Raw genomic sequence first — 26,673 nt, forward strand, 5'->3', positions numbered from 1 at the left:
GGCAGGTGGCGACCAGTGATAGGACTCAAGGGAACAGCATGCAGCAGGGAAGCTGCATCAGGGGAGGTTCAAGCTGGGTATTAGGAAGAGGTTCTTCACTTAGAACGTTGTTGGACACTGGAACAGGCTCCCCAGGGAAGCAGTCACAGCACCGAGCCTGACAGAGCGCAAGAAGTGTTTTGACAATGCTCTCAGACATATGGTCTAGTTTTTGGTTGGTTCTGTGTGGAGCCAGGAGTTGAGTTTCATGATCCTTGTGGGTCCCTTCCAACTTAGGATATTCTATGATTCTATGATACCTGCATGGACAGTGTCCATACTGGTTCTTACCTGTTTTGTTCATCCCCTGTTTTAAAGGTTGTTACATCTTCCTCTGAGGAAGCACAGTGTTTGGAAAAAACACTGGGAAAAAAAACAGGAGTACCTCAAAACGATGGAAAATGTCAGGTTAGCAAAAACAAAGCTTGCTTCAGGCTAGGCTTCAAAACTGTTGGTACTTCTGTTTATTTTTAGACCATTTATTTTCAGATAACCAACTTTACTATAAATCCCAGTGGCTCAAGAAAACTTTGCAGAGAAAGAACTCACCTTCATCACTGCCCCTAATAGGCTGGCGTTTCTGTGCTCTGTCATCACTTGTGTTAAACAGCTGCAGAAGAACTTTGTGCTGAAAATTAATCATCACGATTCACATTATGGCAGGAATAAACATTATGGGTAGAACTGAATTACAATCAATCAATGGCAGCAAGAAAGGTAGAAATGCAAAATTTCACACAATTCTAAAAGCTATTTCTCAATGTGTCATTTTAATATATCCAAAATTACTAAAGAGAAGATTGTTTACAGGTTTGCTGTGCTAAAGCTTTCACTTAAGAAAATAGGCAAATACATTCTTACCTTCTTTTGTGGTGCTTTAGGTTCTTCAGAACTATAAGAAGGTAAAACATAGAATATATCATTAGGTATTACCTGAAAGAGTTTGTGCACAAAATCACCTAAATAACATAGACCACTTGTCAAACTACAATATCAACATATTTATCAAGGCTGGGGAAATACTAAGTCTGTGCAAGCATGACACAAGCATCCAGCTTAGTTTCAATGGCGTATACATTTCTTATTCTTCCTGTCAATCCCTTTATGAGAGAGTTTGGTGTTTGCAAGAACAATATGGAAAGAGAGGGTCACAGACATTCATCCAAGCAAGCCTGCATGCAAACATTCAGTGACTGATTGCCATTCACAAAACACAATTTTAATAGATATAAGCAATAAAATTTCTTCATCTATTTACTGAGAAAAAGAAGAAAGGGCAAGAAGAAAAGAAGAAAAAATTGTGCTTACACTTGCTTTACAATTTTCTCTAGCTCTGGAAGTTGTTCCTTTAGGGCTGCAATCATTCTAGTATCATCTGATACAGATACATAAAATTCCTGTAAATGATACAGCATAGTCTTTAAATAACTATAGGGGTAAATGAGCAGTACTAAGGATAGAGGATTATGACATGACATCTGATAGTTTAATGATTATAAAGAATGCTAATCTGCATAGATGAAGACATGCTGGGCCCAACCCTCTATTACTGCTACTTGTTTATCTCCAGCTGATTTAAAGCATGAGTTACACATGCAGAAGGGAAGACTGATGAGAGGTGGAACAGAGAAGTGTTTTCTTAAGCTTACTGCATAACCACTGACTGCTTGTGCAAATACTGCATTTTCAGATTATCAAAGAGAAAAACAAGAGAATTCACAATTAATCTGCCACAATAGTGTTTTTTTATTCACTGCTGTTGTATTGTAGTTATTGCTATTGTTAACTACAAAATTAATTTCTTTGCTTTTTCTTGTAAAACAACAACATCACAAAACCCAACAAACTTGACCATGCTTGCTACTACAAATCCATCTCCCATCTCATCTATAATTTCTCTGAATGTACTATTTTCAGTCACACTTGGACTTCCTCTCCTCCAGCACTATCCTGGATCTTTTCCACTCTGGCTTCTATCCCACATTCCATTTTTCTCTGAGGTGTCTAGTGATCTCTTCTTAGGCAAAACTTAGAACCACTGAACCATACACATTCTCCATGATGTAGAGCACTTGAAACATTTGTCTACTTAAAATCTTTTCCACAGTTACTTGGTAGAGATCTTTCAGTACAACGATACAACAGTTCCTTCATACCTCCAAAAAGGCCATTGCTGCTTCATCTTCTTGCAGTAAATCTCCATATAAAGCAGCCCACTGGAGAACCAGTCGAATGACTCGCCTTTTGTTGTTGAGAGCATAATCCATTTTCTCTTGCTCTGTACCCTGGGAAGGCTGGGCATGATAGGTGCCATGGTGTCAAGGAAAACGCTCAGTGGTTGAAAGTATCAAAACCAGTATGAATTCACAAACAACTGACTTTCAAACATAAGTTCCCAGTTACAGTGGCAGAAAAAGAAAAATGACAACTTGTGTTCATAAACAATTCCAGTCTTATGTCTGTAAGGAAGGCTATTGGAATGAACCACTCTTACCGCTTGTATTTACAGAAGCTATTGTAAGCCAAGGTGAACCTCAGTCCCATTATGGTAGGAGAACCTGAAAGATTACAGTCTAAACTGGCTGCACAGACATGGGATGAAATAACAAATTATATAGTAGCCTCATTTTACATATGAGGAAATCAAAGATTCAGCTCTACCAAATATAGCATATTTGGGAGGCAATACTTTGTGACGGTTATTTTGTGACGAACAATGAGAAAAAGTGAGAAACCTTTTTCATGTAGAAGCGTCAACATTACCAAATATGCAGATAGAAAAAAGTATAATTTATTCAAAGGAAAGAAAAAAAAGTAAAGGCTCAAATGAAATTCAAGCATGCCCTGTTCCTACAAGCACTTCTAAGTACAGAGCATCTCAGTCATCTAACTGAAGCTATAATTTTAAAAGCTCTGGTCACTTAAAGATCTCTGCTGACATCTCTATTAAATCAGTGAAAAAGCAGACTGCAGAGCTGAATGTGGGCTTTAGACTCTGTTCTCAGATAAGGGGAGGAAGGTACAAAAGATTCAATTATAACTCGATTATATTAGTTTTCTGCACTTAGTCATTCAGTGTTGCTTTGTTTTTATAGACAAAGAGAACTACTACTACTACAAAAAGAACAAAAAAGGTGTTTATAATCTAGGGCTTCCTTCTAAACTCTGAATTACATCCTCTAAGCAAAGGCATTAACAAGGTGGGTTTTTTTGTTTGTTTTCTTTTAAATATAATTCAATACTACTTTCCTGTCAAGGTCTCTATTTCCCATCACTCTTACAGTAATCATGCCGACTTAGAATGAAAAACTGATGCTGAGGAAATCTGCCGCTCTTAGAAAGTCCATGATGGGCAATAAACTGAGTTAACTGCAGCCCTTAACTATGCAAAAATGATGAGGAATCCACTGCAGAAATGACATATGACAATTTGTGTACCTCTTCACAGAGGTTAACAATGTATATTAAAACCATTTCCCAATAAACTGATGACTGAGTATGAAGTAAGCACAGAACGAGTGCAACCACTTCAACTGTTCTTCCTGGGTACCAAAATTCTGATCCTAGATTACCATGAATAATAACGTTCCCAAGTATATGGAAACAATTTGTACTTTAATACTGGCAATCTTTCATGCACAGAGAAGTCCAGCATGCTTTCAACCTGCAGTTTCAGTTGCTATAACAAAATATTTTAAAATATTAATTAGAAATCAAAATGATCTAAAATACATATTTTAAGCTTCCCCATTAGAATTATAAGATATCTCTTTTTTATTTTTTTCCTAACAAATATTAATTCACTTTGTACTAATAAAATGTTATGGGAAAAAAGTATTTATTAACTCATGCTTTTCAAATGATCCTCCTGCCCAAAATCCCTGCAGAGATCCGGCATGCTACCAGGGTTACTGGGGCACTCACTTGACTGACAAACTTAGAAATCTGCATTTTAATTTCATTCAGAAAGGTTTCAAATGACTGGGGAACTAAACATGTCAGTACATTTATGGAAGTAAGTAAGTCAAAGGGTCGTATGAAATAAATAATATATTGTAAGCTCTGTGCTCTAATGTCTCAGGGAGCAAGTTTAATATTCCACTGAGTCATTTTTCTCATGCCATTTTTACATTTCAAACACTGCAATTATTTCATGTATTTTTACTTTCTTATTAACTGACTCACCGCAGGCACTGGTAATTTTTCTGTATTTTTACTGCATATTTATATTAATTGCTCTTTTATTAACATTATCACGGGGAAAGTCAACGAAGGGTTCTCCCGTTTTTATGGGACCTACAGGATGCAGATTCACTGTGGATGGCAATCAGAAGTAAAATATCATGTATTCTTGCAATAAGGGTCAGATAATTGTAAAATATTTATCAACACCAACTCGATTAGCGTTCAATATATATATTTCTAATTCTGTCTAACATATGCTAGGAACTGGAATCAATTCTGAAGTCTGGTCTTCACTGCATGAGAATATTTAACTAGATTGGGAGATGTGTGAAATCAGCACCCATTACTTCAGTGGAATGCAAGCTATCTGGCTAGCATGATGGTAAGTGAGGTTCACAAAACATTCATAAGGAAGCAAGCTAAAGTACTATTGTCCACAAAGAGCAAAAGAAGAGTTTAGAAATTGAAAGCATTTAGACAATAGCCCTTTAAAGATGAAAACTTATACACATGCTCCCAGACTTGCAATATCCCAAGAGTACTTATCCAAAAGGGCACTTTTGGACATGTTACTCTGTACCAAGTTTTATTTGGGTATTTTTTCCTGCCTCCCTCTGACAAACTGTAGCTCTGAGAATTTGTCCATTTCTATCTTTGTGAAGTAGACAGAGAAAGAGGGGTCTTGGTCTAACAGATAGGATGTGCGCCTATAACGTGATCCAGAACAGAGGAGAATGTCCTTTTTTTTTTTTTTTTTTTTTTAATAGGAAAGCAAAGACACGATTCTTTAATATTGCAGGATCAATATGCTTTAATGATAAAATAGTGGTGTGTCAAGGGACAGCATGGCATAAGTACTGAGTCCTGAGCAACAAATAATGTTATTCAACCAAAATGGTGCACATGTCCATTCCTTTCAGCCTTAAAGAACATGCAGATGACCAAATACTGCTGTAAAGGAAGAGAAAAAACAAATAATTTATACCCTGTACTACGCTTGAAAGCACTACAGTAGTCTAGCTCTACTCATACCTGCATGCTGCCAGCTAAAACAGGATCCTAAGTGGGTGTAAGAAAACAGACTTTTATTGATTCAAAATTAGGAGCTGGAGCAAAAACAGTGTCTCTGACTGAATCACCTTTCTTATTTTTCTTTTCCAATTTTAATTTCCTCACTGAGCATAACTAATCTGTCCTTAGTCTCACAGCACCACCAAGCATTTTTGTACAGTGATTTTGCTCAAAAAAGATGAGCTTTGTTAGCAACCTTTCAACTCTAACAATAAATTTCAATGGTACAATCAACAGAGCACAGTTTGATTTTCCATATTCAGAATGGACCAAATAAACAATAATTCGGCTCTAGGAAAAGCTGACACTAAAGCAGTGGGATACCAGTTACTTCCAGCCCTCCTCCTCCTCCTCTCTGAAAAGGAATTAGCGTGATGCCTGCCACGACCCACTTAAGTAGTATATTGGTCTTAGCCTCTCTGGAATAGATTTTATAATCTATGCATACACATAAGTGACATTATCACTTCTATCTTCAGAAAAGCTTTTCCTCTATAAACAATGAGGTACAATTTGCTTATGCGTCTGATTTTCCCAGTTACTGGATATCAGAGGTATGCTATTATAACAAAGGACAGACAAGCCTGAGTTTCTAATGTACTGATTGAATAATATGAGCTAGATAAATCTGAGAAAAAAAGAAAGTGCTGTCCTTTCTTTCCTCCTCTTAAAGCTGTCAGCAAGAGCATTTCATAATAATTTTGATATCTGAAACTATGTGGTTTTGGAAAATGTGTTTGTTGTAGGTGTATGAACAATTTTCTGTAGACCAGTTTTGTGGGTCCAAAGGTTTTCAAAACAATTACTGTCCTCGCTAGGAGTAACACAAATAGATTCTTAAGCTTGCCAGACAAGGACATGATGCTCTATTTTGTGGTTTCAGGGTGTTAGCTTTCCCAGATGTCACTCGCCCTGCTGAGCTTCAAGAAAAGCACACTTTCACATCAATCTGATTCTAAAAAAAATAATAGGGAATTGAAGTTACACCTCTTGTCAGAAATCTATAAAACAGAAAACATCATATGTTTATTTAATGCTCCCAATCACTTGATTCCATCAAGTCACTACACACGAGGAAAACTTTTCAGTCCCCCACAGCTCCCTGAACTAAATGACCTGCCAGTAGCTGACTGATGGACATTTCACATACGCCCTCTACAAAACATGCAGACAGTATGAGAATCGCCTCCAACTCTTGATGTTATCCAACTGTACTTTTTTTTTTTTTTTTTTTTAATTTTTTCCCTCCTAGGTATTCACATGCAATCCAACTTTCTTGCAGTTTGTTAAAATTTCCTATAGACTATTATTATTATTGTTTGTAGGTGTATTATGACAGTTCCTAGGAACTACTTACTCATTGGTTTCCTAGTTCATGCACCCTTCTTTTTGAAGCAGTTTGCAGCTTGTAATCTATAACATGAACCATTGAAATCATCAAAACAGTGATCTCAGCTAAAATCTCGTTGTTGCGGTTCAGCAAAAATCAAAAAAAGATAAAAAAACATAGGAGGGGTAATCCAAATTTTTATGTAATTTAATCTTATAGCATCAAAGAATGGTTTGGGTCAGAAGGGACCTTAAAGATCATCTGGTTCCGATCCCTCTGCCATGGGCAGGAGACCTTCCACTAGACCAGGTTGCTCAAAGCCCTGTCCAACCTGGCCTTGAACACCTATCTGGTGAAGGGGCAGTAGGTTTCTTTTCCCAGGAAAGATACAATTATCATGTTCCAGGACTGCATCTCACTATGTTTACACTATCCATTTCAGAGTTGTTGAGCGAGGGACTGGCTGTTAGTCAGACATTTAGAATCCACCCACAAGGCACAGCCTCCATGAAATAAGATCTGATTCTCGAGAGAGAAAAGCTCCCTTCCCATCACTGTTAGGGGAAGTCATAAAAGGGACACAACCTTTTCATTACAAAAGGATATTGTGCCATCAAGGCTGGGCAGAGCTGACTATTTGGCATAAAAACACAGTGCATCATTATAAAGTCATTTAAAGCAGAATCTGTGAAAAGAGAAGAAAGAAAACAAGAAATTAAGCCACAGCAAACATTTTGGGGACCACAAGGATGAGGCTTCTTTCAGCTAAAAGATCTTATTAGCCATCTGCAGATAATAAAGGAGTGTTTTTGCACTTTGTTTGTATATATTAAGTATGAAAATGTAAATGAACAAATATGAGCTGAAATATTAACCTTTTATTCTTGTCTACATAGATTTTATTGCACTTATGTTAAGAAGCAGTCTGTGTCAAAGGAAAACTTGGCACAGCTAACAAAAACAAATGAACAAACAAAAAACCTCTGTACAAAAGTGAAATATTTGGGTATATTTTTCTCCTCTACAAATGTAGAGACCTTAGCATAAGAAGTATCAGGCCTGCCACACCTAAGTACCTAAGAATTGCTGCTGCATCTTTAGGGAACTGCAATATTAAGCAGCACATTTAGTATGTACTATGTAGAAGGCAAACAATTTAATTCTTTGCTGATTTCCTAACAATGAGCAGAAGACCTAACAAATTTAAATGAATGGTCAAATTTCTGTTTTTATTTTGATTCAAAAGTATCACTGCTGCTACATTTATATTAAAATGTACATGGACAAAATGATTTGGTAGTACTTATATTTAATCTGACAACACGGAAAGCTCTTTTTTCACTTAATGTGATGTGTGTTAGTGCTAGTGTAAATCCCAGTTTTACCTTATCTTTGTACTTGTAATAACAAGGATTTATCCAGCCTAGCTGCAGAGGCCAGTATAAACTTTATTTTACTTTTAAACTATGCAAGTCTTACATGGAATCACTGAAATACAATAAACACAGTACTCTGGGGTATCAACACTACATTGCAACTTTTGAGATAAGAGAAACATAAAAACACTGTAAGTAAATGATGTGAGAGAAAATATGGTGATATAAGAGTTAACCTAATATTACATCATTGCTTCACTGTAATTCATGTTTGAGAATATCTCTAAGTTGACAAAGCACTGCCAAAATGGTGGGACTTTTTATTTACATAATATACCAAAGTGAACTTTAACTGTTCTTAAATTAAGGTATTGCATAAAGCAAAAATTAGAATTTCTAGTTCTCTGAGCTCCTATATTCTAAAAATAGCTTAGTTTGTGAATTGTGCCATTTTTGTCCCATTGGATAACCAGGGGCTAAGTTTGAAAGGATTTCAAAAACAATTCAATTTAGAAACATATATAACACATCCATAATATGGATAGTGAACTTGCCATTATATACTTGCACGTTTAAAGAACAACTTTCTGCTTGTAATCCTAACAATTAGGCACCTATGAAAAGGTTCATTTTTATTTTTAAAAGTGATTAATACACACAGTGTAAATGGATTTCTGTAATCTTTCAATTCTTACACCATTTATGGCCCACTATCCAGTACTCTGAGCTCAGTAACAAATCAATTGTGGATCACTTAGGAACACCTTAGAATATATACTTCTTAGACATCTGTAATGTTAAAAAACTTGCTAAAGAAATACCCTTTAGGTTAATGTAAAAGTCTCTGCATGACTTTATCATAAGTAGGAGGATTTTTTGTGCCTAAATTATTTTTTTTTTCTAAATTACTTAGTGACAGTAAATCAGTAAATATATATATCCTTAGATGTAAATTGGCTGTTCTCCCTACAGAAATGAAAAGCAGCCTATTAAGTGCAGCTGCAGCAACCTGCATTCTTGGGACCTAGCCCAGATTGCACATACTCTTTTGAGTAAGAAGTCTTCTTTCCCTGCACATGGGAAAGTTATCACAAACAAGGAATTTAAATGCAATGTGATATAGATATGAAAATTTGGGAAAACATATCCTAACACAATACAATGGCTGGAGGAATCAAGCTAGTTCACAGTATTAAGTGACAACCAAAACAGTAATTATAAGTACCATTATCATCTGGCGGTTAATGCATGCTCTTTTCTGGCATTATGGTTGTGCCTATTTAAAGTTCTGACTAGTGGTCTGGCACTTTTTGAGATTTCTTTTTTTGATTCTTTTTGAGATGCTGTTCTACTCTGAACCAGAAATATGAATACAACAGAGCAGACTAGGAGGACTGGATTGTTGTCTCTAATCCTAGATTTTCTATGTTTCACAGAATCACAGAATTTTCTAGGTTGGAAGAGACCTCAAGATCATCGAGTCCAACCTCTGACCTAACGCTAACAGTCCCCACTAAACCATTTCCCTAAGCTCTACAAGTTTTCTTAAGGCTGGATGGCTCTGCTTCTGGGAAAAACTACCACCAGATGCTTTTCAAAACAACATGTTGCAGTGTATCCCCAGCTTGCTATATATGCAGTAATAATAACGACACAGCTTTTGTCATGTACCTGTTGCTTCATTTAAAGTTACTTCAAGGCGCATAGTTTCTAGAAAGTGCTCTAAAATTTTTTCTGGGGTTCCTGACATCACAATATACCTGAGGGAGGGAAAGGAGCAGTTAGCATCTCATACGCAAAATGAAAAATCAAGAAAAAACTGCATACCAGTGAGAAGACAAGGAGTACTAAATGCAAATACCTACTTGCACCTGAATCTCTGTGTCTTAGGATGAAACCACTCACAATCTTTGTTACCCCCTGTGAAATGTATTGCAATAACACTCTCCAACCTACCCAGGGAGTACAAGATGACAGACAGCCCCCTCCCTGTACAAGTACTCCAGTATAACATCACCACAGTTACACTGCAATCAACAGAGCTGCACTGGGGTAAACCTGGGGAAGTGCAATCAGAAATGCTTCTCCACTGAGAATGAATACTTCAGTAATGATAGCAATTCATAGTCATTAGAGGGTCTTAATAGACTTACTCTGAGCATGAAATGAGAACTAGTGTGTATCGTTGTCAGAGCAAGGAAACAATGTCCTCCAGCAACAGATAGGGGTTGGTCTGAGAAGATGGGAACAGATAATGAAATACCACATTGTGCCTTCAAATTTGTGTAATGCCTTAGATAGCTGAGGTAAGTAAGTTTTTGCAAGTGGATAAACTTACTAATGTACCATTTCCAGGACTAAATTAAAAGAGGTGGGAGAAGTAGTGCAATAGTTAGGTTACTCTGCCTAATGCAAGAACGCTGGCAACATTTTAAGTACCAGCAGAATATCACAGGATATTGCTACACTTGTCCTGCCATAGTTTTCTTTCTTTCCTTGCAGATTGGATTTTTCTTTTTTAATCTTTCCCTCCATTCTTCCAATCTTTGCATCTTTTTCTTCTTTTTTTTTTGGAATCCAACTGATAAAGTATAGAACTTTAAAAAAAAAAAAGAAAAAGAAAAAAAAGGAAGAAAGAAAGAAAAACCCCCGAGAAGTGAAGATACTCTGCTCCTGCTGAGAAATAAGTGGTGGAGCTGAGCTCCTGGGAGCTCCTCCTCACTTTGAGCGCTGACCGTCACAGTTCTTTTACCTGCCAACCCCTTTGGAAGAACTGTATTGATGTCCCAAGAACACAAACACTTGTTAAGCCAGTGCACATTCTCGCAGAGATACTAACCAAGTATCTAAGTGAGTGAAGCAGAGAAATCACAGGTTGCTGTACTCTGAATATGAAAGCGAAAATGAACAGTGGAGTGACTTGCAGGGCTGCTGAATTTATCCTGCATGAGTGTGATCACCCATAAAGAGAGAAGTTAGATCATGGGAGTGAGAACTTCAGAGCTAGTTCTTCCAAGCAAAGCTGTCACTGTTTGAAAGCATGGCTCAGGGAGCCGTGTCTCCCCAGGAGAAAAGGCAGCAGAATCCAAATCACAACTCAGAGGATCTGCTCCAAAAGTGAAGTTTTCCCCAAGAAGAAAACGAGTTTCTTCGTTGACTTGATGTCTTGGGGAAACAACTCCGGGATGCAGAACATTTCTCTAGTTCAAATACTACATACCTGCTTTGGGAGCAAATCCTTAAAGGGCAGCTCATCTGTAGTGGTATCAGAGATGTGAGCTACCTATTTAAGAGCAAAGCAGCAAGCCTTTAAGAAGAGGTCCCTGTTAAGTCTCTCTTTTGGGCCCAATGATTTTCAATAAGTACTGAGCACTCAACCAATGCATTCTAGTAAACACATTCTGGAAATTCGAATAGGCCAGTAATTTGATTTAGAGTCTTGAGCATAAATGCAGCCACTTACTTTTATCTATTAATAAAAGAAACAAAAGAAATGACATCTTTAAAACCAGTGAACTCATTCTGAAGATTTTAAACAAAAAGATGCTGCCAACACACTGCTAACAAAGATTGTTGAAAACCAGCCAGTGAACATTCAAAGTAGCTTCCTCTTTCATGTAGCTTGTGTCTGTTTGTCATAGTTATTACCAAAAGTTCCCTTACTGGCACACTGATAATACATAAAAGCTGACCAAATTAATACAATATTTATAGAAAGCAGATTCTGAGCTTTACCTGCAAAAATTCCAGGAACGTAAATTTTAAAATAACCAGGGACCATAACTATCTCTAGCTACTTTTCATCAAATTCTCAACAAAAAAAGGTAAAATAATAGAAATAATGCTGGTGCAAAGAGTTTTCAGGGAAGGTGGTGTTTAGAATGTGTTTAAATAAAACTTTGACTTTTGAAAGTATGAAAAATTTATCAGACCAAATAAAACGGATTTAAATCTATGAAAGAGTCACCGTGCATACCAGATGCTGATGCAAATCTACTGACTGCAGTCATTTCCCCCATTTAGACAGGAAAAAATTGCTCTAAGGGTACATCATTTCCTAGGAACATAGTTTATTTTTCCAATAGATCAAGTGGAAGATGAAATGGCAGTTTCTAAAATGTGTGAAATGTGTAAAATACAAGCAATGGTTTGTTTAACCATTCACAGATCTTTACAAATATTTATACTCAATTATAAAGATAAAATGTGTATGTGAAATCCCAGCTCAGATAAAAACTGTACCCAAAATATCTCATAGTAAATTTGCTCTTTCTTTGAGAAAAAGTAAGATGCAAGGTAAAGGATTCAAAACTTCTTTGTGCTTATTTTGTTGAAGTTGCTCGAGCGTTGCTAAAGAAAATGATTATGTGACAAGAAATTGTGCATCCATTTGTAAATAACACATTTACAAAGCCTTTAGGGGTTTTACCAACATTTGGAATTATAATAGCCTCACTCCACTCTTATCACAGTAGTATCCAGAATTGTACTTTTCCCCTTTCAGTAAGAAAGTAAAGAAAATATAAAGAATATTGTTATTACAGTGCAAACCTCTTCTGTAAGATAAGCTGTGCAATTTTCATTGCATGAAATCTTCATTTGTATATAAATTGTACCTAGCAAACTCTTATTAGAATCCAGAGTTTAAAATCCAGAATGAAAATATTTATACTTAACAATAAAACAATGCCTTTTTCTTGTTTCTTTTACATAGTAGCTCTGCTTAATAGGGTTTCAGCATTCTCCGCATGCCGTCTATTTAGAAGTTATTACGTGAGACACGTTTTTACAGTGAGATCTTCACAGAATTATTGTGAAAAGTCATAGTCATGCTGCTGGAAATTGATATATTATCCACTGTGAGGCATGTGATTGGCTGATGATTAATAAAAAGAACATTTTATATATTCTGCATTTTTCCACAAAAAGGGGGAATATGCTATTGAAAAAGGGGGAATATGCTATTGTTTGGATAATAATGCCATAAGAAAAAGTTAATCATTGTCTGACGTGCACTATTGAATGAAAACATACTTGTGTTGAGGCTGTGAATTTCCTTGATTAGAAACTCTATTTCCTGCTGGGATCTTCTCCAACACCAAGACGTCTTGGTCATGTTCTTTGAGCCTTACAGTGTTTGCTTCCACATCCTGCAAGACAAGTTACTTTTAAGAAAGTAATTGCACCAATTTGGATAAGTAGTTACTCTGAAAAAATGAATGACCCTCTAACACAAAGACTCTGTGGTTGATTCTTTTCCCCTGTTTTTATCCAACTTTATTTTATTTTTGAACAGGCATAATCAAGAGGGAAGCAGTGGTGTTGAGGTAAAGTCAGAGAATCATTGGAGAGATTGGAGCAAGAACCATGAGAAAAATTTCTGGATACACCAAAGGAAAAGAAATTTTCCAAAAGAGAGAGTGCCTCCAGAATTTTCTACATGTAATATATATTTTTTTTACCCCTAGTTTCATATGATCATTATTGTGCATAATTTTAACTTAACTTAACTTTGACTTTCTATACTATGAATGATCACAAAACAGCTTGTATCTGGATGCAGGTTTCAGTTACAGAATTACAGTTGAACGTTGGAACACATCTGCCATAACATTAATAACTGGGAATTAAGAATTAATTAATTAATTAATTCAACTGGGAATATCTTTGTAGAGCTCTCTGATAAAGATATCCGTGTATTCACCTGTACCTTATTAAATTTGCCACTTGATTTTGCCTTGAACCTATTGAGCTTAAGGCACCTGACGCTGATTTATCTAGAACAAGACATCTTGTTTTATTCAATATTTGGATAAGAGATCACCTAGAAAGCCTAGACAGAACCAGGCCAAAGAGAGCACTTGGCAAATTCTAGACCACAGGAATGTGAGAGACAAAAGATTACATTTGGTCACATTTTCATGGCTAAGCGAGGAACAGAAAAAGAGAAGTAATTATACTTTATTTGATCTTCTAGAATGTCATATCTCTGTTCCACAACTAGGGACACTTCAAATATGGTTATTAATATACCTATACAAATAAGATAAGACTCTAGAAAGATTTGGAAGTTCTGACATCATACTGTCAGGGTGGCCCTTCCCACGCTTACCCTAAGGATTCTGTTGAAATCCTCCTTGTCTACTCTCAAGAAGTGGCAGTTGTCTTCACGCAGAACAATAGATGCAGCTCTAGGAGCATCGTTCACAAGTGCTAGCTTGCCAAAATCATCTCCTTCGTGTAGAGTACATACCACACCCTGCACAGAGGAAAACATTTACATGCAGAAACCCATCATTAATGCGGAGTCTATTGAAAGTCCTTGTACAAACACCGGACTTCACAATCAAATACCAAAACAAATCTATTTGGCAGGAAATCAAAAGCCAAAATAATGACTAGGAAACAATACTTGATAGCTGGTTATTACTATTACTAAAGAAAGGCAAGAATAGAAAAGAATTGGCTTGTTCTCTAAAATTACATTCAGCACGAAGGACTCTTCTAGCCCTGCTGAAGAAAGCTGCTGAGTTGTTCTCTTTTCTTAAAGAGGCCCTGAAAAATATCATCAAGCTTGCAGAACATAATACTACATCTTCAGCTGACATAAATCAGCAGAGCTCCATTTACTTGAATTTATAGTAACAGAGAACCTGGCCCACCTTGTGGCGTGAAATCCATTAGTCCCTATGCTAGATTTTGGTGGAATGCTTGATGTTCAGAACAGAGGAATCTTATTCACTGAATGAAAAATCACTAGGGAAACAGGGATTTTTAAAAACTCAATGGATTGCTACATTAGACATGCTTTTCAGTATACAACTTTACTAAGAGGTTCCATAAATTTAGAAGGTGTCCATTCAACCCAAGAACCACTAGTCACAGAGCAGCACTTGTGAGATGTGCCTAATACCTGTGATAAATATTAGTTGTACAAATATTTGGGAAGATGGTGCTAAAAGGTGCAGGACAAAAACCCCCATGAGATGCAAGTCTATAAATTCACCGAATTCCAGCAAACGGCTTTGTCCTAAAGATACTGCTGTAACTGTGTTGAATTACACTTAGAAAGTGTGTAATATATACCAAAATTATACAGCAATCAACTAGAAGTACAATAATTGAAACCACTGGATCATTTCTTAATAAAATTACATCCAATTTGTTTCCTCAGACAAAGCAATTCTGCTCCAAATTAAACTGTATTCCTTCAAAGTTTTTTCTTCCAATTTCAATAATAAGGATCATATAAAAAGAATTCTGAAAAAATTACCTTGCCATAAATGACTACGTTTACTGATCCCTTCAGGATAATGTACCAAGAAGTACCTTCTTCTCCCTGATTAAATACTACAAAAGAGAAAAAGATTTTATGGTGAGAATATAGTTATTCAAAACATAAATGGGCTAGATCCTGCACTCTATAAAATTCAAGGTAACTCTATTGCAGTCATATTAATGACTGCCATGAAAAAGGTCATACTATGATTTTAAAAGTAATTGCCTTCAAATTTTGGGAAAAAAAAATCCATGTAGCAATTATTTTATAACACTGATGTGAAAATTGCTTTTATTTTCCACATCAATTGCAACAACGACTTTATCAATACACGTCAGGTTATCAGTTTCTAATCAGCACACAGATTGAGATTCCACTAAAAGTAGTGTTCTAACTATTCCCTAGCAGCTGTGAACTTGATCTTGTTAAATATAAATAAATGCCTTGCTAAAACTTATCAGCATAAATAGATCTGAGGAATCTAACATCTTAAGTCAGTAAGATGGCTTTTTAATTCAAGGATAATAAAAAAATATTTTTTGCATAAAGATTGGTCCAAATCAAAATTCCATATACAAACACATCCAAATCATACATGATGCATAAACCCAACCAAGAATATAGACTTAATTTTGCTACTGCTCCTACAATTAGCAACAGGTGAAATTAACACCTACTACCCAGTTTTTGAATGCTGACTGCCAGTCAAGTTTGAAGAGTGCATTTAAGTTTTGCTCTTGTCATTTAAACATTAAGAATTTAATGCTCATGCCACAGATAAGAAAGATGATCTGACAAGACTCCTTTTACTTACAGACCGTTCCTGCTTTGGGATGTGACTCAAAAATGAGGACACCTGCTAATTCTCGCTTTACCTTAAAATATATAGAGAGAAATTATATAAGTCTTTATAAGTATTTTATCCTTCCTTATTACATATAACCCAGCCACTCCTTTTCTTCCTGCTGCATTGTTCAGCACTCATTCAGAATCACACAGCCAGACAGTCTACTTCACTCAGTGTCCTATTCCCTAACAATTGGCTTCACTTAACATGAGCTCTACATTTACTCTCTCCAAACAGCTCAGATAAGGGCATCCTTAAGATATAGTTCTCCACATCTTTTTTTGTATACATACAAGCGAAACCATCATAAACAATTAACATGATGGAAAAATTCAAACAGTAATAACTAATTTATTACAGAAGATTGCTATCAATTGTCAATTACCCTACGGGGCTCTGTGGTGCTGCTGCTCTTCCCTAAGAAATCAGTACCCTTCTCCTTACTGACTTAAATTTGGCAACTTCTGCTGCATCAGGCTGCAAGGCACAGCTGTATGGACCTGCTGAGACCCATCTCTGCCTGACAGCTTCTCAGACAAAATGTCCAGCTCACTAGCTCTTTCAGGAACTGGAGAATGTGACGCTGCACTTGATGTCAACCTGTTCTTCTCTGGGTTTGTACTACGCTGGTATGATTAACTCCTATGAGTGTCAGGACACTTGTCTCTAGTGAGACAGCTGCTGTTTAAAACCACTTTTTCCTCACAGTAAACACTGTTAGCATTGTTTTCACAAAGTGAGAGCAGCACTGCAAAGCTCATATTATTCTGAAATTTTCTGTGTGCCTTATGTCTCTCTTCACACAACCACAGATCTGTATGGACTTTGAGGCCAATTTCCAGGCAGAAGGATTCTTTTCAGAGAATCTCAGCTGGTGATAACCAATGTTTCAGAAGGACTACTATGTAACTTGAAAGTGCAAAATACAGATAAAAAGCATGCTCCAATGTCTTATTAGCATTAGCGTTTCTGTGCTGTTCTCCTAGATGTTTGAACTGAGAACAGCTGTACTTCTAGATGAATAACCTTTAGGCCATGAAGAAAAAATTGGGGAGGAACCCTCAAATTCTGGACACAATCCAGATGACAGTATCTCCTGAGATGGGTAGACAAATTCAGGCTCTGATATCCTAAAGGCATGTACCAAACCTTTTCTTGGGCACCAGGAGTAAACATCCCTCACCAGCCACCCCTCCCCAGACTCTTTCCTGACAGACAGTGCAAAGCATTCCCTGTTTGTTTGCAGTCTGGCAAAGAAGAGGGATTTATAGAGGTGCTTGGACATTCTTTATTAGCACACTGACCAGTGAACACTCCTGCAGGCCTGTTGTTTCCCTAACTATTAGTCCATCAAACTCTTTTACAACCTCTGTCTGGAGGCAAAGAAGCTTTGACAAGGTCAGGAAGTATGCCATCATTAGCACTGTTCCATACATTGTAGAGGGCTTTCATATCCCATATACATCCTCAGGTATCTTCTCCATTGTTTCAGTCGCTTGCCTCTGCAGTGAATGAATCCTCTTGATGAAGCCAAGAATTTGATTTGTTTCTAACACTGTATTATATAATTGTTTTTCATTCATACATTAAGTTCATAGGCTTCCCTAGCAGGGATTAGTTCACCACCATGCAACTTGACTTTTATCTACTTTACTTCCTGCTGCCTGCAGCTTATCTAAAAAAGTTATTACTTTAGGAATCATGCCTTGATTAAAATTAATAAACATTCCATTTGCTTTCAAGTTGACTGACCATTGATATTCTGGTTCTTAGGAACAATGTTGTCTCTTGCTTCTCTGAAGAATCCCTCTAAGCTAGGAGTGATTTCTGTCCTCTGCTTCTGTTCATGACACACATAATACACTGACATTTCCAAATTCTTAATAAAAACATGGACTGAACTGCACTTCTTGCATTTCTTCAAAATGCCAATTATTTCTTGCAGCTCATATCATTTACAATATTTTTATATGTTGCTTGTTGTAGATTCTAAGCTCAAATCTGAATTTCTTCTGAGCAGGAAATAAGATGTTTAAGATTTTTTTTCTCTGCGTTATGTCTGTATTATCAAAAGTCTTCTCCACTGTCAGTATCTGTCTTAGGTAGTTTCTTTTGTTTGATTTAAAATGTGTCATTTCTGGCTCTCAGAGGAAACTTGCTTTAAATACCTTTTCTTCCACCTACCAAATATGCTAAAGGATTTTGTCTGGCTGTTCCCTCTTAGTTCAGTTACCCACTTTGGACATATAATCTGTTTGAAAAACATTGCTCAGATGTTATATTTTTGCAGAGTACTATCTTTTTGTAATGCAGTTCCATATTTAGCTGCATCTGTCCAAGATAGCTGCAAAATATTAAAATCATCAAGAGCTTCCAAAGAAGCTGTTATAAAAAAAAAAAAAAAAAAATCTATTTTTTAACTGTCTTCCTTCTTCTGAAAGGACCCATATCTTGCTGTTACCAAGAGCTATTTAGCTCATTTCAGTTGCCTACACAGTGTGTCACTGCTGGTGAGACTTTAAACAGTTGCATTCTCTCCTCCAGGAATTTTCTCCATGTAATTTATTCCTGGTTCACTGCACTGCCCTTGCTTATTCAGAGGGAATGCACATGAGGAGGTTTTCCTTCAATCTAGGACCAAGCTCCAATAGCCAGCACTGCACAGTACACCTTTCTTCACTGTGTAATTCCTCCTCCTAACTGGTTCAAGCCAAGACTCCTAAACATGCAGAAATCGGATATCTCTTCTGCTGAATCTCAATAGCACTACAGTCCCAGGTGTGAGGTCAGATACCATTCATCTTAATTTAAACTCAGGTATGACCCCAGACAGAGGCACCTGTGACAAGCAAGTGAGTTACGGACTGTGCAGAAACACGTAGAGATTACTTTAGCTGATATACAAAGGACAATCTTGGATGATCCCCACAGATGGGAATAACTTCTTTGCATAGAAAGTATAAATAGGAAGGATTGTATGAGCTCCAGTTCTAATCACCAGATGTCACAATTCACCCTCCCTTTTGGCAATCAGTTATATGTTTAAAAAAAAAACACTTACTGTGGTAGAAAGATGAGATAAGGCTTTAATGTGAAGAAGTTCTTCATATATAATTTCTAAATCATCTATAGTTCTCTGGCCAGGCCTACAGGTAGAAAATTAAATAACAGAAAAATGTAATAAACGCCCAAAATAATAGCTTCAGAGAAGTACAATACAACCCATAATACTCTTGTACTGTCTACTGAATAGGTCACTCAATTAAACCATGTCTTTTACAGAAGGAGAAAAAGTAAATCAAGGAAAACAGTATTACATTAAGTCAAGAAAAGAAAAGGAACTAGTTTGGACATTTTTACACCTTCACAATGGGCACATTCTTGCCCCAACCAGCAAGTTTAAATTAAAAAAGACATTGAGTTTTAACACTGCTGCCCAGACTGGTGTAGAGCAATACTATGAAAAGGCCATGCAGAGTCCAGAGCCACCTCACTGGGTGCACCTCCAGCCCTCTGTGCTGCAGGGGTGCGGGCACACACCCTGTCGTACATCCTAGCTGTAAACCAGGTCTAACTGGTGGCAACACCATGCTCAGCACCAGTTCTACCAAGCACAAGTCTCCTGAAGCACAAGTCCTGCAGAAGCAGGGCTGTTGAACCTCACTGAAGCACTGCCCAGTGATCCTGGCCATGGCCTGCTCCTCACCAGGGCTTGCCATCCACCCACTTTTGTCACAAGCACACAGTACGCACAGGGCTACAGAAAAGAATGCAGATCCTAAGCACCTTTACTTCATTCACATTGGCTACAGGGACAAAGGACAGTTCTGGCTGGAGGACTGAAACACACAAAGGATGGAAGCCCTATGAAACCACCCGAATGACACCGAGCAGCAGCCATGGCAACCATCTTACAGAGATCCCAGTTAGACAGCTTGCCTGATGAAATCAGGTGTTCTATATGTAAAACTGTCAGATAAATCAGAAACGATACATTAAGATCTGTTCCTTCCACAAGGACTCCTGAGCCATGGGTGGGACCTTACTTTTTTTCACATGCAGCACTAATTAGTTGTAGCAGTGGTTTGTAAAGGAGCATTTGATTTCTGTTGAACAAATTCCAGAAGGAAGCAGTGCATCTTGGTGGACACTACGATTGCCACAGAGTTAATGCTGAGTGCTGCTGTTTAGCCACCTGGGTAAGAAAGAACCACTTGCTATTCCAACTCCTCTCACTGAAAAACACGAGATGCTGCCAGGAATAAAAACATGCATCGGTGAAGGGATAATCCTCCTATAGGACAACAAGAAATGAGGCTGTTACTGTGATTTAAATAATTGTGTTTCTGCAGCATCTATACACTGGCAAATTTTCTGATTGCTAAAAAAAAAATGGCACAAATGCTCTAAGGACTGCAGTGTGTCAGAGATGCCTTGGAGGACCTAATGACTAGTACTCACGAGAAGGATTTGTTAGAGCTTGTGAGGAACTTTTAATCTCTTCCTGCATATAGCGCTCTACAGTTTTTTTGCCTGATCCCCTTTGGTTCAACAGTCTGTCTAAATCATGTGAGAGACAGAGGGAGTAAGCAGCAATCATGTCACTCTGTTATATTTCATCTGTTTGCAAAAGAAGTTTGATGGAGACTTCTTCAGTATTTCTTACATCCAGAAGTCCTAGAAAATATAAGGACAACTGACCTGTTCTCTGCCAAGCAAGCTGTATTCTTCATCTGTTCTTCATTTACCGGTGACATGCACTTATTATTACCCAGATGAAAGACCAATTTATAACAAAAATGCCTTGGATGAAATTCAAGTTATCCTTTTTTTTTTCATACAGAATGGTATAAATTATTTGGGGAGAAACAAACTGAGTTGGTACTGCTATGCCCTCTAGTGACTCAAATTACTCTTTTCTATTTCTAAATCTGTTGAAATTACAAGGCTGCCACTCCTAGTGATTTATGGGGGGCAGTAGAAGCTTAATTAAGTACAGAATAAAGATAAGCCAGTACCATCTACCTTTCCCTGGAGATTTAAGAACCACAAGGTAAAGATTTTAATAAAAAGTACTCCCCACAGGAAATAACAACATTAATTTTATTGCACCCTTGCAAAGCTTGCGTATCTTGGAAAACAGATAAGGTAGTGTATCAAATTAACAAATCCCTACAAGAAATTAACATATGAAAGGATGATGTCTAACTACAACAGATCTCTGTCAAGACAAAAGGGTGCACTCTTTTTTCAGTATGTCCATTTGTCTCCTGTGTTAGCACACTGGGAGGACTGACAATCTATAGTGGATGTACCCAGTCTTTACTTCTGCTTCTGCAGATGTCATGTGGAGAGATATTAGGCATCACTGCTTCTGTAAAACCTGTGTAGTGACCCACTGATGTTGATTTGTAGGATCCTGCTGTGTAAAGACCTAGTTTCTGCAGGGGACTTATTCTAACAGCAATAGCTGGTTATAGACAGGATAATAAATGGCATAGGTATAGAGAACGAGGCTGCACATTAATGGATAGGAAAACTCAGGTGGTATTAAGTGATCAATAAAAAACTGCTCAGTGTTTGGAGAATTTATCAAGGTCAGAAACACTGAGCTTCTCTGTGACTAGGATGTTGACAATAACACAGCACTTAATCACTGATAAACCATGTACACACAAACAATATAATTAACCAGAAAATTCAGAGTTGGTAAGAACAAGTGAAAAGATCAGAGGCTCCATAACACTGCGATTGTATGTCAAATAAGCATCTTTCCAGAGTACAAGTTTTGCCTACAAGTACTACAAAGAATACAGAGGAGACAAGAATAATTTTACCCACTATCTGCATCTGAGTGTGGAAGCAAATGCATGTTCACTTACGTGAGTATGGAAGCTGATTCCATAATCTTTGTACTTGAATCTAAGCTATTTGATTAACTCCATAAATACCACTTACCACAAATAATATCTGCAAATATCAGTGAACTGATATGTGGAAAGATAATCTGTATTTCCTGTCCCAGGAATAATGCTTACTTCATTAATCGTCATCAGTAGGAATCCCCACCAAGGACTATGGAACTAAATACAGTCTATGGAAAAATCCAGTATGGTTCTGACTACTGATAGCCAGGTGGAACATGATATATAAATAAAAACAATAAAGAAAATATAGTTTGCTTAATTTTTACAGTACCTTCAAGAAATTATAGATTAATAGCAGTAATTAAATTGTTGTTTTATTATATATATGTTTTGTGCTGTTTACTAAGTTTAGATCTCCCTAGCATCCTGTCCAGCTTACTTCGGCAAGTGACACTAAAATTTATTTAGTGATCACATACGGAATCAAACCCTCTGTGCTGAGAATAAAATTTGCTGAGCACAATTACCAAGAACGTATGACACAAACTTATTGTTTCAGTCATACTGTTAACTTACTGGAGTATTAAAACAGAATATAATCCATTGGAGTTAAATACTATTTCCTAATGAACATCATCCTCTCTTTAAAGAATTCTGTTATTATTGTGTCCAACTTTGTACATCCTATTTCATTAGGGTTAACCATCAAGTTAGCTATATCTGAACACTATTCAAATCAGCTAAAAATAACTGAAAATATATTTTCAGTATGTGTTTTCACACTGAAGGACTGAGAAGTTTGTAAGGAAGAGATGTATTAATTCCACAACATTTTTTGCCAGGGACTTGCTCAAGGTCTGCACCTGTGCTCCAGGCATTATAGGGAGCAGAGAGCTGTTTGCCACCTCACAAAAGGCTATTTTCACATTCATAGTGTATGTGTTTCCAAAAAAAACCTAACCAATCAAAAAAGAAAATCCAATAGCAACAAGAGCCTGCCAAAAATTCCCTGAGCTCTATTCTGTTTTTTAAACTATAGAACATTCTTTCACAGTTTGACAGTTAAAATGCTGCAGTTAATGTAATAAACAGAGAATTTTTTAAGTTGGCTGTCAAAACAAGTGACACTTTTTGCTAGAGATTTTCAGATTTTGAACAATAGAAAGTACCTTTCAAAGCAACAGCTTCATTATACAATCAAATTCTCAAAGTAATCTTCTCATCAAAGAATATTGTATTATTTCTTTCACAGTAATTATCGAAGTTCTGTAACCTCTCCGGAAATGGTGACTATTGTAAAATGCAGCTGTGTCGGTTTGAAAATTGTGAGTCCTGTGCAGGTCAGCTACAGCCAGTGTTTCTAAAGCCCTGACAATTCCTTGAACTTTTGGCTGCTGTAATGGTGTCTAGTCAAAACTAGGAGGGCTTTGAGGATTCACAGAGATTTCAGTAGCTTTGATACACCTCAGCACAGACTGGATTTTCAACTAGCAGGATCATAATATATGTAAACTGAATACTAGAACAGTAGTTAATATGGTGCCTGAGAGCACAAACTTGCTTCCATGATCAAAGGGCAGCAAAAATAAGCACTTTCAGGGATAGGGATAGGAAAAGATGTCAGATGGCTGTCAGTCTTGAGAAAACCTCATTCCCCTCACTATATTGCATGAAAAATCTATGAATATTCTTTCAGGTGATGCTGTGCAAGTGACGACACAGGGGGGAGAGTGATACTTTTCACAGCACCATGCCAACCTTTCAACTCTGCAAGGAGCGTGGATGATAATCAACACTGATCTTGCCAGCATAAACTTACACTGGCTGCTCTGAAAGTCACGACGGAAAGAGAATGTAGCAGGCTGCTGAAAAACATGGTAACCTAAGGGAGCAATTCCATAAGAACCAGCCTGCTCAGTCAGCCTGAGGCAAAGGAGACAGTTCAGAGCTGCAGGGTCACAGCACACAAGGTGCTGTTCACAGCCTCCTAATGACTGGCATCTACTCATGCCTGTAAGAAGCCCTTTTTCACTCCTCAGTGGAAAATGTGGTGGACATCTTTGGGAGGAGAAAACGTTGCGCTTCCCGGACACCATAAAGGTTTACAGGTGCACCATACTGCCAGACTGGTTTGCCTATGCATTTTGTGTGAAGGGAGTGTTCCTTTTGATTGTTCTTGACTAGAAAACTACCAAGCAGAGGAAAGAGAAGCTATCCTTTAAAAACTGTTGCTGAACAGCAGTGTTACCTATTTTTATGAGCACAAATATCTGATTGTACTATTTGAAATTCAGTGCTTTCACTGAGTTCTTGGAAAAGTGTCATCTATCTTCTATTCACAGAGTAAGTCAGGAAAACGTGCAAATATGCTTATGATCTAAACAGGTAACACTGGGAGAAGAATGGAGCAGGGAAAGAATACAGATAGAAACAGAACATGAACAAGCATGTGCGTTAAATCGATTCAAGATATTTTTAGTATAAAAATATTCTCACATGGTAGCCAGGACCTGAGCCTATCCCATAATAAAGGCAAACTTTGTCAATGGCCTCAAGAAGGAGTAGGATCCAGCTTTGTGTACTTACCTTTCTTGAACTAACCCTTACAAGTAAATTGTTAGTGAGGGTGACCTTGAGTAATTCTCAGTGCACTTTATTAGCAGTAAAGTATGCCTTCAGTGGCCCCTAAACACTACCTGCATAATAAGGAGGCTGCTTTCAATTGAGGATCAAACAGTTTATATTAGTTGCTTTGAAGTCACTATAAAGCTGCCTGTAGAAAAGGGCTTTATCAGAGTTTTTGGTGTGACCAGAATGTACTGGTGAAAAGATGGTTAGCCAACCGATGAGTGAGAGGATATAGGATAGCTATGAAAAGGTTAGGCAGACATCCTATGCAGCCTATGTACAGAAAGCTTTTTTTTTTTTTCCTCAAAATACTATTTTATAATGATAAGAATAGATAAATAAATCAACAAAGCCACATTTCACACCTTGCTAGTAAGCTACAGCAGGGGAAGTCCAGTCTCAATTCAATAAAGTTCTACCAAAGATGAATCTAATTAAGGGCTGCCACATACGACTGTAATTGAAAGGTACTTGCTGTGCTGCCAGCCCTACCACTCCATTCATTTGCAATAACCAAAAGCAGTGTAATTAATTGAATGGCATGCCAGCACTGAAAGCGTTAATGGAATCTGCACCTTACTTTTAGGGATACTCTGAAATGAAATAAAAACTCATAATGCTGCATTTTCCACAAGATATGATAGCATTCATAGCCTTTGATGACTATTCTGAATACACAGTTCAATTTATAAGCATGAATAAGGACCAGAAATTATTTAATACTGACTTACAGACTTTGGAGTTTGAGCAAACTGGTACTGAAATGAAAAAACTGGCTAAAGGATGCCTGATAATATATATAGCTTCCCCATGTTCCCATGTAACAAAAAAGGCATGTGTATAATATTAATTCAATAATCTGCTTACGGTTTTCTGAGAATCATCCTCATATGAGCATCTGGCCCAATCTGAGACAGGAAAAGCATAGTGTCCTGTAGCTCCTCATCACACTCCTTTTTCTCTTCCTCAGTTGGCAAAGGGGCATCTTCACGCTCATCATCCAAAAATCGGTAAAATAAGTATTTGTCCTGAAAGTAGTGTTCCTGATCCACTGAAAAAACAGAACATATCAAACACTAATCTCTCCTCATTCAAATTAAAATTGTAGAAATCTGCATAGCATTGTACTTTGCAGATGGATTAGTAAAGAAGAGAAAGAAAACAGAGGAACTGCAAAAATGTAAATCACGTTCATTTCTCATGCGTGTCCAAATTATATAACATAGAGGAGACACTTAAATTGTGTACCACAAATACTTTCAAAAGACTTCAATTTATATGCGGTATGGATGTGCATATACGTGTGTGTGTATGTCTTCTTTACTAGATCTGCTTCTGTTCTTATTGTTTCAAACCGTTTTATTTAAGCAACTGGAAAAATAGTTATAACATGAATTTCTAAGATGTGTTCTCTGACATGACCACCTTACCATACCTGTTCCAGACAGGGCTGAAAGGTAACAGATCAAGAAGCATCTAAACTCTTTCTCATGTTCCAGAAATGTCATCATCAACATATACTCCCAAAGCCAAGTTCATTGACCTCTATCTTAGTGGAGAACTTAATGGACAGTCTTCCAAGATAAGACTTCTAAAGAGAGGCTATGACACAACAAAAGACAAACTCTTAATCTTCCAAGCAAGTCAGAGTGGTGTGTTGAGCTGGTTGTCACGATGCAGTTGCAGTAACATGATCTTGGGAATTCAAGACAGTATTTGTCAGGAATTAAAGCTACACCCTTTAGGGAACGGAAGTGGTGGAAACAATCTGTCTTCTCAGGGTGGAAATTTCTCCCTGGGACATGGGAAGCACAATAGACAATGACTGGAAGTGTACTGTGACAGGGCTGCTGTTCTGAACTTCATAAAACCGTGCATGCAAAACTTCAGATATGAATATTGGTTTAGAAAGCTGCCCTTTTGAGGGCTATAACATCTCATTACCCAGTAAATCCTGTCAAGTGGAAACTGTGAGGTGATGTAAAACACAGTCAGAAAACTAACATAAAATCCCAGATCTCTCCACTGGGATATTTGGAGTGCTGATTTTG

The 26,673-nt window shown here is 37.2% G+C and overlaps 1 protein-coding gene across 1 annotated transcript in view; it reads right to left on the reverse strand.

The window, feature by feature from the left end:
- RAPGEF4 (Rap guanine nucleotide exchange factor 4) overlaps positions 1-26,673 on the reverse strand; it is a gene marked incomplete at its 3' end in the record, with an annotated part of 149,016 nt that overhangs the window by 25,054 nt on the left and 97,289 nt on the right. The window contains exons 8-20 of the mRNA XM_084289457.1: positions 26,567-26,576; positions 25,490-25,673; positions 19,189-19,273; positions 16,095-16,155; positions 15,275-15,351; positions 14,114-14,260; positions 13,036-13,151; positions 9,673-9,761; positions 7,222-7,310; positions 2,196-2,333; positions 1,348-1,436; positions 901-931; positions 589-667 (exon numbers count right to left, since the gene is read on the reverse strand). Coding sequence (XP_084145583.1) covers positions 589-667; positions 901-931; positions 1,348-1,436; positions 2,196-2,333; positions 7,222-7,310; positions 9,673-9,761; positions 13,036-13,151; positions 14,114-14,260; positions 15,275-15,351; positions 16,095-16,155; positions 19,189-19,273; positions 25,490-25,673; positions 26,567-26,576 — 1,195 coding nt within the window. The remainder of the gene's footprint in view (positions 1-588; positions 668-900; positions 932-1,347; positions 1,437-2,195; positions 2,334-7,221; positions 7,311-9,672; positions 9,762-13,035; positions 13,152-14,113; positions 14,261-15,274; positions 15,352-16,094; positions 16,156-19,188; positions 19,274-25,489; positions 25,674-26,566; positions 26,577-26,673) is intronic.

Source organism: Netta rufina, assembly GCF_964035555.1.
Source record: "Netta rufina genome assembly, chromosome: 6".
In the NCBI taxonomy this organism is placed as follows: Eukaryota; Metazoa; Chordata; class Aves; order Anseriformes; family Anatidae; genus Netta; species Netta rufina.